The following is a 12826-nucleotide window of genomic DNA, read 5'->3' as shown; positions in this document are numbered from 1 at the left end:
AAAAAAAAGTGGTATAGAAGTCTTTAATAGGCCGGGCATGGTGGCTGACGTTTGTAATCCCAGCACTTTGGGAGGCCAAGGTGGGAGGATCACTTGAGGTCAGGCGTTCAAGACCAGCCCGGCCAACATGGTGAAACCCCGTCTCTACTAAAAATAAAAAAAAATTGCAAGGCATGGTGGTGCACACCTATAGTCCTAATTACTAGGCAGGCTAAAGCAGGAGAATGGCTTGAACCCAGGAGATGGATGCTGCAGTGAGCTGAGATGGTGCCACTGCACTCCAGCCTAGATGACAGAGTGAGACTCCGTCTCAAAAAAACAAAAACAAAAAAAGTCTGGGCATGGTGGCTCATGCCTGTAATCCCAGCACTTTGGGAGGCCAAGGCGGGTGGATCACGGGGTCAGGAGTTCGAGACCAGCCTGACCAACATAGTGAAACACCATCTCTACTAAAAATACAAAAATTAGCCAGTCATAGTGGCACAGGCCTGTAATCCCAGCCACTCGGGAGGCTAAGGCAGGAGAATCACTTGAACCCGGGAGATGGAGGTTGTAGTGAGCCGAGATCACGCCACTGAACTCCAGCCTGGCAACAGAGCAAGACTCTGTCTCAACAAAAATAAATAAAAATAATGGGCTTGAGGCCAGGAGTTTGAGACCGGCCTGGGCAGCAAAGCAAGACCCCATCTCTAAATATATACATAAAATGTGGCTTCTTCATTGCCAGTCCTCAAACAGCTAAGAAGAAAGGCATCAGTAAGCCTGGTGCCATGCTACAGCTGAGGAACTGAGGCTTGCTGAGGGTGAGTGACCTGCCTGAGGTCATGCCACCAAGCAAGCAGCCAAGCCCAGCCTCTCCCATCTCCCTCCACCTCCCCTCAGTACCAAGCACCAATTCCGGGCACACACTGATCTTCCATTACTTCCCTCGAATTGTCTCCTGGACAATGTCAATGGTCTCCAGATGGCATGAAGCAACCCCACTCTCTGGCCACCCATCCCCCACCTTCCAGGGACAGCAGGTCTGAGGGCACCTGCCTGCCATTTAAGCGTGGTTCGGCTCTCCTGTGAGGCAGGGGCAGGCCAGCCCCCAACTCCAGAGGGGAGGCCTGTTGGTTCCAGGGCCCCTGCCAAGCTCGGCTGGGAGCTGGCGGCAGTGACAGCACTGTGTTCCCCAGTGCTTGGAAGGTTCCCAACCCCTTGGCTGGAGAATGCAATGCCACTTCTCTTGTTAAATGGTACCAGGTGGCAAGGAAAATGTGGCACAGGGACCTGAGAGAGGTGCCCCATGCGGGCTGGGGGGCGGGGGAGGGGGTGTGGGGAAGGCCTCTCTTTGTCTCCAGCAAAAAGTGACATCCCAGAAGAGCAGGCAGTCTGCGTCTATGCTGCCTTCCTCCCCTGCTTGGACCCCTGACTCCACCAGCCCCCCAAAGACTACTTTATTGCCCAGTCACACTGCAAAGCTGCCCTTTTTGGCCCAGGACAGAGGGGCTCAAGACAATGTCACTCTCTGGGAAGGCTGGCCTTCCAGGCCTCTGCTGTTACTGCCCATTCAGGGACCAATGTGAAGCTTCACCTCCAGCCTCTTCCTTCAGCCTTGGAGCCACCCCTCCTCCAGCACAGAGGCTGGCTTCCCCAACCAAGTGCCCAAGGGGTTTATCGCTGCTGGCGAAGGCCTGCTCGGGCCCAGTGCCTGCACTGTGCTGTTCTCACACTAAGGGACTCTGCCCTTGGCCTATCCTGCCCCCTCCCTTGATGCTTAGTGTACTAGTGGTCCCATCCTGAAGCAGCAACTGTGGCTTGCTGACTGCTGCTTTTTAGGGGGCATGGGCTGTCTCCACTCTCTGTATTCCAGCTTAGGGCCTGACCAGTGGAGATGCCCAAAACCCTTTTTCTTTTGACATAGAGCCTCGCTCTGTCACTCAGGCTGGAGTGCAGTGGTGTGATCTTGACTCACTGTAATCTCCGCTTCCCGGGTTCAAGCGATTCTCCTGCCTCAGCCTCCTAAGTAGCTGGGATTAGATGTGCGCCACTATGCCCAGCTAATTTTGCATTTTTAGTAGAGACAGAGTTTCACCATGTTGGCCAGGCTGGTCTTCAACTCCTAACCTCAAGTGATCTGCCCGCCTTGGCCTCCCAAAGTACTGGGATTATAGGCATGATCCATCATGCCCGGCCTCCAAACCTTTATTCAAGGATTAGGCACACAGGAAAACTGGAGGGAAGAAGCAGGGGACTGGGACTGGCTCTGCTGCTGGTTAGCTGTGTGACTGTGACACCTCCCATGACAACGGTGGGTTTCATGAACTGTGAATTGGGGAAACATGATCTACCTCATAGCTCTGCTGTGTGAGAAGAGCTCTGTGAAGCATGACAGGCCCTGCAAATGTCGGGTGACATGTGGGACCTTGACTGGAATCTACACGACTGAGGTCCTCAGCAGAGCCCAAGGGTCTGCCAGGAAGTCAGCCAGGTGTCTACAACCCTTTACTGAGCACTAGGGGTGGGGCCTGGGCTAAGTTCCAGAAGGAATCTACAGAAAGGGGCAGGCAGGGCCACATCCCTGACACCTACAAGGAGTTAGGAAGTAGCCCACCCCTTAGTGAAGGGCATGGGTCCAGCTGTGATGGTGACATCAAAACAGAAACAGGCCTCAGGTCGGCCTCGGTGGCTCACGTCTGTAATCCCAGCACTCCAGGAAGCCACGGTGGGTAGATCACCTGAGGTCAGGAGTTGGAGACCAGCCAGGCCAACATGGCAAAACCCCATCTCTACTAAAAATACAAAAATTAGCTGGGCATAGTGGTACACACCTGTAATCCCAGCACTTTGGGAGGCTGAGGCAGGCAGATCACCTGAGGTCAGGAGTAGAAGACCAGCCTGGCCAACATGGTGAAACCCTGTCTTTACTAAAAATACAAAAATTAGCCAGGCATGGTGGCACATGCCTGTAATCTCAGCTGCTGCAGAGGCTGAGGCAGGAGAATCGCTTGAACCAGCAAGCAGAGGTTGTAGTGATCTGAGATCACGTCACTGCACTCCAACCCCACCAACCAAAAAAAAAAGTGCAGAGGCCCTGAGGTCCGAGGTACTGCCCAGGGTTTCAAGCGGGGTCCATCCTGAGGCCTGAGGGCAGGCTGTGGCATGTGCAGGGTGAAGGTGGGGAGGGCACTGTCATGTTTCAAGGGAGTCAGGACCCGGCTCTCTTCCTGAGGTTTCTCCTTCTAGACACTCCCTTCACCCCCAAGTTCCCATGTGCCAAGCCTGTTCCACGCAGCGGCAGGAGTCTTGACCTGGCTATGGGACTTCTAGAGTCTAGTTGGTGCCTCTACACATTTCCAATTAGACCCAAGGAAGAAGGAACGTAACGGTCACTGCACAATCTCTCACCATCAAACCAAAAACAAGACCTCTAGCCAGCTTCTCTCACTTCTTGCAAACTTCCAACGTGGTGCAATTCCTAATTTGTACCAGTTTTTGAACTCTGCTGTGTGATTTCTTTTTTTTTTTGAAGACAGTCTCACTCTGTTGCCCAGGCTGGAGTGCAGTGGCATAATCTCAGCTTACTGCAACCTCTGTCTCCCAGGTTGAAGTGATTCTCCTGCCTCAGCCTCCCGAGTGGCTGGGACTACAGGGACCCACCACCGTGTCCGGCTAATTTTTGTATTTTTGTAGAGATGGGGTTTCACCATGTTGGCCAGGCTGGTCTCAAACTCCTGACCTCAAGTGATCTGCTTGCCTTGGCCTCCCTATGTGCTGGGATTACAGGCATGAGCCGCTGCGCCAGGCCCACCCCACCCTACTCTTAATTGTTCTGAGTCAGTTTCCTCATCTGCAAAGTCAAAGTGGTGAATTAGACCAGTGATTTTTAAACTTTTTTTAGCCACAGACCTTTTGTTCAAAGGAAACCTTAAATGGAGATGTAACACGCCAGCTACTTAAAGACACAAGAATCTGCAAGAGTGAGCGTGGGAGTGGGAGGAGTCCCATCAGCTGGGACCCTTGCTGCTTCTGCCCAGCTCTCCCTGCTAGAGCATGGGCACTGCAGGGAACCTTCCCAACCACTGAGGGCTGAGCTGGGGCCTGTCAAGCCCTCAACATCCTCAACAGAGAATGTGTATGGAGTCAGCAAGTGGCCATGGGGAGGGGCAGCCCAGGGCCAGCTCCCCTCACATGTCCTCCAGGGAGGGGCCCTCAGAGCTTCTCAGCAGGGACAGCAGGTTCAGAGCTGAGACACCAGGCACGTGGCCGTCGCACATCTGCAGCATGCGCACCAGGCGCTGTGCCATGGTGGCCTGAAAGCCTTCCACCTGCGGGGAGAGCAAAGAACAGCGGTGAGACAGAACTCAGCAGCTGGCCCTGCTCCCTTGCCCAGAGCAGCTGCAGGGGCTGCCAGAGCAGGGCTGGGGGCAGAGACTCAGGGGCAGCTCAGGGCACCACTGCCCATCATGGCCACACCCCCATTCATGCCACACCTCAGAGTAGCTTCCAACTGCTTCGGCTTCCCCAATCCTTCAAACCACCTCCTGAGACATCCAGAGCCCGACCTCCTGTTCAAGAGGAAATGAAGGCTCAGGCTGGCTAGGTCGACTGAACTTTCTAGGGTCACACAGTGACTGCAGAGCTGAGCTCTGAACCAGGGCTGCTTCCAACCAACACCTGGGCAGCAGGAGCCCCAAAGGCTCAAGACCAGGGAGCATAAGATGCTCACAGGGATGGGAAGGAGGGAGGGACAGCAGGTGGCCCTCACCCTGGATAAGAAGGTGCCATCAAAAAGGAATGGCCTTAGGGGAGCTGTGGGGCCAGAGGGGGACAAGATTGCCCAAGGCCTGGGCACAGATGCTCTGGACGCGTTCGTTTGAAGAACATGACGCTGCTCAGTGCCTTCCCCTGGCCAACAGGCAGCCGCAGAAGCATCTCACCTCTGTTTCCTCTATAGCTGGGGGCAGGCTGGGGTGTCGCCACCCACTGAAACTGGAGCACTAGAGACCAAGGCATCCTCAACTACCCTGCTCTTACTCCTACCACTTGTCAGCATGACCTTCTTGGTATGAGACCCAGCGGCAGCATTTCAGTCCTCACCACGCTGGTGCCATTGGCAGAGTCGAACACTGCTGTTTACTCCCTCCTTGAAACGCTTTTTCTGCCTAGCTCCCAGACCCCCATGCTCACCCAGGGTTCCTCCCCCAAACAGGGGGCTCCCTCGCCTTTTCCCAACATCTATAGGCTGGGGCTCGAGAGCTTGGTCCTTCAGTCTCTTCTCCCACACTCAGTCCTCAGGTGACCTCCTCCAGTTCTGTGGCTTTAAAACCACCTAGTTGCTATTAACACCCAAAGTACACCTCCAGGTCTCCCCTGTGAATGCAAACATGTATGCAGCTGTTTACTTGATTTCTCCACCTAGGTGGCTAACAGACCCCTTAATTTTAGCATGCCCAAAACAGCCCCTGAAGCCCCGTAAAACCTGCTCCTCCTGCAGGTTTCCCCATCTCAGCCAAAGACAACTCTGTCCTTCCAGTCAGCACCAAAACCTTCAGAGTCAGGGAGGACTCTTCTTTCTCTCATGCCTCATGGGTTGGCCACAGCAGGGTCTGCTGGCTCCATCCTGGAAACAGCGGTGTCATAGACCATTCCATCATCCCCTTCCCTGGCCAGCACTGAATCCACACTTCACTCCCCTAGAAAGAACTTCCCGACCTGTCTACTTTTGCCTTAGTTTCCCTTCAGTCTGCTCTCCTCCCAGCAGCTAGAGGGGTCCATTTAAAACCCAAGTCAGGACCAGGCACAGTGGTTCATGCTTGTAATCCCAGCACTTTGGGAGGCTGAGGTGGGCGGATCATGAGGTCAAGAGTTTGAGATCATCCTTGCCAACATGGTGAAACCCCATCTCTACTAAAAATACAAAAATTGGCCGGGTGCAGTGGTTCATGCCTGTAGTCCCAGCACTTTCGGAGGCCAAGGCAGGCACATCACAAGGTCAGGAGATAGAGACCATCCTGGCTAATGTGGTGAAACCCCGTCTCTACTAAAAATACAAAAAAATTGGCCAGGTATGGTGGAACCCGCCTGTAATCCCAGCTACTCAGGAGGCTGAGGCGGGAGAATCACTTGAACCCAGGAGATGGAGGTTTCAGTAAGCTGAGGTCACACCACTGTGTTCCAGCCTGGCAACAGAGTGAGACTCTGTCTCTTAAAATAAAACAAAAATACAAAAATTAGCCAGGCATGGTGGCGCACACCTGTAGTCTCAGCTACTTGGGAGGCTGAGGCAGGAGAATCACTTGAACCTGGGAAGTGGAGGTTGCAGTGAGCCAAAATTGCGCCACTGCACTCCAGCCTGGCGAAAGAGCAAGACTCCATCTGGAGGGAAAAAAACCCCAAGGCAGGCCACATCCCTCCCTGGCCCCAAGCCCTCCAGGAGCTCCCCACCAGGCCCTACTGATCCAGCCCCACTGTTCCTGATTCTTCCCCCATCCGCCCTTTTCTGCTGTGCTCTAGCCAACCAGGCCTCCCTTCAGGACCTCGAGCACATGAGGCAAGTTCCACGCACGGCCCATGCACCTGCTGTTCCTCCTGCCACCGGGTATCTCCGTGGCCTGCCCTCCTACTTCCTTCAGGTCTTTATTTATTTAAAAGTCCTATTTGCAAGGGTGCTTCCTGGTCACCCTGCCTAACTCTTGCCTGTTTACTACCACCTGACATGCCACGCCTCCACTTTCTAGTACATCATTTACTCTGTTTGTTTCCTTGACTAGAACGAAGCTGGGACTTTTTTTTTCTTGAGACAGAGTCTCACTCTGTTGCCCAGGCTGGAGTGCAGTGGCGCAACCTTGGCTGACTGCAACCTCCGCCTCCCGGGTTCAGCCTTAGCCTCCAGAGTAACTGGGATAACAGGCATGTGCCACCCTGCCTAACTTTTGTATTTTTAGTAGAGACTGGGTTTCACCATGTTGGCCAAGCTAGTCTCAAACTCCTGACCTCAGGTGATCCTGCCACCTCGGCCTCCCTGGGATTATAGGTGTGAGCCACCACACCCAGCAGGAAACTGGGTTTTTCTTTCCTCCCAAAACGGAGTCTTGCTCTGTTGTCTAGGCTGGAGTGCAGTGGCACGATCTCGGTTCACTGCAACCTCCGCCTCCCAGGTTGAAGCAATTCTCCTGCCTCAGCCTTCTGATTAGCTGAGATTACAGGCACCAGCCACCATGCCCCGCTAATTTTTGTATTTTCAGTAGAGGTGAGGTTTCACCATGTTGGCCAGGCTGGTCTCAAACTCCTGATCTCATTTTGCATCCGCCTCGGCCTCCTAAAGTGCTGGGATTACAGTAAGGCATGAGCCACTGTGCCCAGCAGGAAGCTGGATTTTTTTTTCAATATACTGTTTTCCTCTGTGCTGTGTCCCAGGAACCTAGAACAGTGCTTGGCACTATAGAAACTCAGGAAGTGCTGGGCGCAGTGGCTCACGCCTGTAATCCCAGCACTTTGGGAGGCCGAGGCAGGTGGATCACGAGGTCAAGAGATCGAGACCATCCTGGTCAACATGGTGAAACCCCGTCTCTACTAAAAATACAAAAAATTAGTTGGGCATGGTGGCGTGTGCCTGTAATCCCAGCTACTCAGGAGGCTGAGGCAGGAGAATTGAGGCGGAGGTTGCGGTGAGCCGAGATCACGTCATTGCACTCCAGCCTGGGTAACAAGAGCGAAACTCCATCTCAAAAAAAAAAAAAAAAAAGAAACTCAGGAAGTATTTTTTGAATAAATTCACTCTAAGTTTGGTGGGCTTTGTCCCTGAAATCTATCTCTAAGCTGCTGAGGCTTGGGTTCTACAACCTGCCTCCTGCAGCAGCTCAACCCAGCCTCCTGCCTCTGGCCAGGCCTCCTCCAATCCACGTCACTCCAGAGACGTGACCCAAAAGCCCACGTCTGACTACAATCATGACTTTGCCCATGACATCCAGGAAGAAATGACCTAATTCCACCACCAGGCTCCCAAAGCTCCTTCTGCTGTTGCGTATGTTACATGTGTGTTTATTTCTTGAGATTCTGAGAGGGCAGGGCCCATATCTAACTCATTTGTGTTCCCAGGGTCCGGCATAGAGCCCTATCAGCAGATCTAGGAAATTATTTCACTGGGTCAATCACATACCTTCCTGTGTTTCCTCATCAATGAAACAGGGCCGATAATTCCTGCCACGCAAAGGCCTCAAGATATATGGTAGGGCTCAAACTCAATTATGCAGAGAAGTGTTTGAAGAGGACAACACCAGCATTAAGAGCGAGGCCAGTTCAAACCCTGGGTCCTTCATCTGAAGGATGCAGGTATATGTTCCGAGCAGGCATTTCTGCAGCTCTTGCTGCTGGCTGGAACCAGGCAGGGGCCTCTTGCTTCCTGCCTAGGCCATGAGAGAACCCAGGACCTGGCCTGGCCTGCCACCTCATGACCACAGACAGAATTGCACCACTTGTCACAAGGCGAGCAGGCACTGCTGTCCCCCACCAGCACCTAAGCTATGGAGCAAAGATTGTGATTCCCCTTTAGAGATGAGAAAACTAACGCTTTGCGGCAGGGAAAGTGACCTACTCAAAGTCACACAGTCAGCAGGTTAGGACGGGAGAGACAGCTGCATACCCACCAGCTGGCTCTACCCCTCACTCACTAGCTGTATGACGCTGAGAAAGTCACCTCTTCTCTCTGGGAGGAAGGCCTGGCAGGGACAGGCACTTGAGATGTGCCCAGGCCTCAGGGTCTCATCTGTGAGATCAGGGCGCTGATCTGGTTGGGGGCTCTAAAGGTAGTCATCAAATAGGAAAACAAATGTGTGACAGAGTCAAGCGTGTATCGTGATGGATGCATCAACAGAGGGGCAGGTCTGACAGCTGCTGCCACGTGAGGCAGTGATAAGATCTGCCCAATCCTAATGTGATATGAAAACATCCCCATTTAGTCCTGGCACAGTGCCTCACGTCTATAATCCCAGCACTTTGGGAGGCCGCAGAGGCTGGATCACAAGGTCAGGAGTTCGAGACCAGCCTGGCCAATATGGTGAAATCCCATCTCTACCAAAAATACAAAAATTAACTAGGTGCAGTGGCAGGCGCCTGTAATCCCAGCCACTCGGGAGGCTGAGGCAGGAGAATCACTTGAACCTGGGAGGCAGAGGTTGCAGTGAGCCGAGATCATGCCACTGCACTCCACCCTGGGCAACAGAGTGAGACTCTGTCTCAAAAAAAAAAAAAAAAAGAAAGAAAAGAAAACATCCCCATTTCTACTGGTTACAGTCACAGACTGCTATCACCAGAGGAGTGCCCGGACACCAAGATAAGGGCCCCTGGTCTAGATGGCGGTGACAGATCACGTGCTCACTCGGTTCTCCCTCCATTGCATCACTTCGCCTTTGGTAACAGGCACAAGACCCAGAATAGAGCAGAAACACAACTCTTCAAAATATATCTCAAAACCAATAAACAGGTTTCCAAAGGAATGGAGCAGGCCTGGTGCATAGGTGGGGCAGCATAGGCCCTGAGACCCCTCAGTAGACCCCTGGGGGTGGTGGGGAACACATCAACTCCTGCGGATGCCTCTTTAGCAAAAAGTCATTAGCTGTACATGGTGGCGCGCGTCTGTAGTCCCAGCTACTCGGGAGGCTGAGGCAGAAGAACTGCTTGAACCCAGGAGGCGGAGGTTGCAGTGAGTGGCGGTCGAGCCACTGCACTCCAGCCTGGCGCCCGGCGACAGAATGAGACACTGTCTCAAAAAAAAAAAAAAAAGTCATCAGGATTTATCCTGCGTAAAAAGTGGCTGAAGGCCAGGCGTGGTGGCTCACGCCTGTAATCCCAGCACTTTGGGAAGCTAAAGTGGGAGGATCACTTGAGGCCAGGAGTTTGAGACCAATGTGGGAAACATAGCAAGACTTCATCTGTACATTAAAAAGTAAATAAATAAATAGTTAGGTGCAGTGGTGCATGCTTGTAGTCCTAGCTACTCAGTAGGCAGAGGTGGGAGATTCATTTGAGCCCAGGAGTTTGAGTCTGCAATAAGCCATGACCACACCACTGCACTCCAGCCTGGGCAATGGAGCAGGACCTTACCTAAAACAACAACAACAACAACAAGGCTACTTTCCTACCCCCCATGGTTAGTTTCACCTTGTGAGAGACACCAACAGAAGCCTGTCAGGGCAGAACCAACACCCTAGGTATCTATCCAACCATCTACTCACTTACCCAACAAACGTCCCTACTGCCTGCTAGGTACCCTGACTTGGGCTAGGACTAGACCAGGTCTGCAATCCAGAGAGGTAAGGGCAAATCAGGCATTCTGACTGCCAACGGACATGAGGATGCATCAGTTACTGGAGACAGACATATGCCCGGCCTCACAATCATTTACACTCTAGCAGGAGAGTGGACTCACAAATACAAACACATAAGACTTAGTTATAACTAAGTTCGCAGAAACGCAGCGAAAGGAAAAGCAGGGCAGCACGTGCTAGAGCCTGGCATATAAGATGCACTCCAGATGAATGTACAGCACCTCCGCTTTACACCTGTGTACCCCAAGGCGCAGGGTGACCTGCCCAGGTCACAGTCAGTGAGCAGAAATGCCAGGATCCTGTGTCTCTCTCTACCTCAGGAGCTGCCTTGCTTGGATACTCAGTGCTTCGCTAAGCATTCCCGATGTGACCCCTGTGTGCTGACCACCCCGTTTCCCTTACCCGAGTGCAGTGTTGGTCCCTGTGATCAGCATGCTTACCTCCAGGTCACAGTAGAGCAGGGGGCTTTGGTAGGTGTGGACCAGCTTCACCACTGTGTGCTGGTGAATGCTGCAGTGGCTCTCCCGTCCAGCTGCAAAGAAGCCATGAGTGCTACAGCTGCAATCTCTGCCTTCCTGGATGGAATCCAGGAAGTGCTGGGCAGAGTAACTCACTCCCCCGCTCAGGGGCTCAGTTTCTTTCTAGTTGCGAGGGTGACAGTCCTATTCTACTTTCTTTTCTAGGTAGTTAAGAATATCAAACTAGACAATGAAGATAATAATAGTGCCTACCCACTGAGTCACTCTGGAGTCAGTGAGTTGACATCTAGAAATTATCTGGCCTTCATTTGCCCACCAATGCTTCTTGAGAATTATCTGTGCCAGGTGCTCTGCTCAAGGAGCTAACAGTTCAGCAGGGAAGGCAGACAGGTCAGACACCTCATGCATGCTAGAGTGACACCAGGGCTGAGTTTTGAGGTATATGTAGGGGTTACAAGACAAACAAAAGGAAATGTATTTGAGAGAAGCCTAGAGTAATCATAAAGAGTACGGGCGCGGTGGCCCACCCCTGTAATCCCAGCACTTTGGCAGGCTGAGGCGGGTGGATCACCTGAGGTCAGGAGTTCAAGACCAGCCTGGACAACATGGTGAAACCCCGTCTCTACTAAAATACAAAAATTAGCCGGTCACAATGATGGGTGCCTGTAATCCCAGCTACTCAGGAGGCTGAGATGGAAGAATTGCTGGAACCTGGGAGATAGTGGTTGCAGTGAGTGGAGATCACGCCATTGCACTCCAGCCTGGGTGGCTGAGTGAGACTCTGTCTCAAAAAAAAAAAACAAAAAAAAAAAAAAAAAAAAAGAGGATGGGCCCTGAAACAGGACCTCCCCAGGTGTGAACCTCAGCTCTACCACTTTTTATCTAGGGGCCTTGGGCAAATTAACCTCATGACTATAAAACTGAGGTTGTAATACCTACCTCAAACATTAATAGATACAAAAACAAAGCAATTACAGTATCTGCCTCACAGTGAGAGCTCAAAAGAGGCTCGCCATTATTATTTTCACTGTTAATATTACAAACTCTCAAGAACAGCAGGACTTTTTCTGAGAACGATAAGCTGACCCAAAGAAACAGAGTAATAGGAGATGAGACCAGCCCAGAAGGCAGAGGCCCAACTGCAAAGTACTTTGTGTTTTTAGAGGAGTTTGGATTTTACTGAAAGCCATAGGCAATCACTAGGCAGCTCCATGCAACAGAAGAATTATCTGCTCAGATTCACTCTTAGACAGACAGATTCCAAAGTATGTGTTCTTTTGTTTTTTAAATTTAACTTTTATTTTAGGTTCAGGGATACATATGCAGATTTGTTATATAGGTAAACTTCTGTCATGGGGTTTGTTGTACAGATTATTGTCACCCAGGTATTAAGCCTAGCACCCATTAGTTATTTTTCCTGATCTTCACCCTCCTCCTGCCCTCCACCCTCTGACAGGCCTGAGTGTGTAAAATACACGTTCTTTCCATCACCCAGGCTGCCTTGGCAAGGAGTCTACTGCCCCAGCTTTCCCTTGGCTGGGGGTCGGCAGTAGCAGGTGAGGGAAGTACTTACCGCCTGTGGCGAGGAAACACACCTTCCCCAAGAAGAAGCTGGCATCCACATGGTGCAGGGACTCCTCTGTGTTCTGGAGGCTGTGGTGGCCAGGCCAGGGGAAGAAAACAAACCAGAGAACAAAACTTTACCACAGAGAAAGCAGAAGCCCTTGCTTCTCTGATCCTAGAGGCCAGAGAATGACAAAAGGGTGACATTCTCTGGAGAAATACTTTGTCCTTTAATTAACTAATTAATTAATTTTTTGAGATGAAATTTCACTCTTGTTGCCCAGGCTGGAGTGCAATGGCACAATCTCAGCTCACCACAACCTCCACCTTCCAGGTTCAACTGATTCTCCTGCCTCAGTCTCCCGAGTAGCTGAAATTACAAGCATGTGCCACCACACCCAGCTAATTTTTATATTAATTTTTTTTTTTTTTTGAGATGGAGTTTCCCTGTCACCCAGGCTGGAATGCATTAGC

The 12826-nt window shown here is 51.8% G+C and overlaps 1 protein-coding gene across 5 annotated transcripts in view; it reads right to left on the bottom strand.

Annotated features, from left to right (window-relative positions):
* CENPM (centromere protein M) overlaps positions 1-12826 on the bottom strand; it is a 19639-nt gene that overhangs the window by 5175 nt on the left and 1638 nt on the right. For 2 of the 5 annotated variants that reach the window (XM_017510309.2, XM_017510313.2), the window contains exons 4-6: positions 12363-12442; positions 10751-10842; positions 3862-4310 (exon numbers count right to left, since the gene is read on the bottom strand). In XM_017510309.2, the coding sequence (XP_017365798.1) occupies positions 4170-4310; positions 10751-10842; positions 12363-12442 (313 nt within the window). In that variant the 3' untranslated portion in view covers positions 3862-4169. The other 3 variants (XR_005197144.1, XM_017510312.2, XM_037731973.1) reach the window with 3 other exon arrangements.

The sequence above is a fragment of the Cebus imitator genome, unplaced genomic scaffold (genome assembly GCF_001604975.1).
Source record: "Cebus imitator isolate Cc_AM_T3 unplaced genomic scaffold, Cebus_imitator-1.0 Scaffold435, whole genome shotgun sequence".
Classification (NCBI taxonomy): domain Eukaryota; kingdom Metazoa; phylum Chordata; class Mammalia; order Primates; family Cebidae; genus Cebus; species Cebus imitator.
The sequence above is the reverse complement of the archived record's forward strand: the minus strand, read 5'-3'. Positions and strand labels throughout refer to the sequence as shown.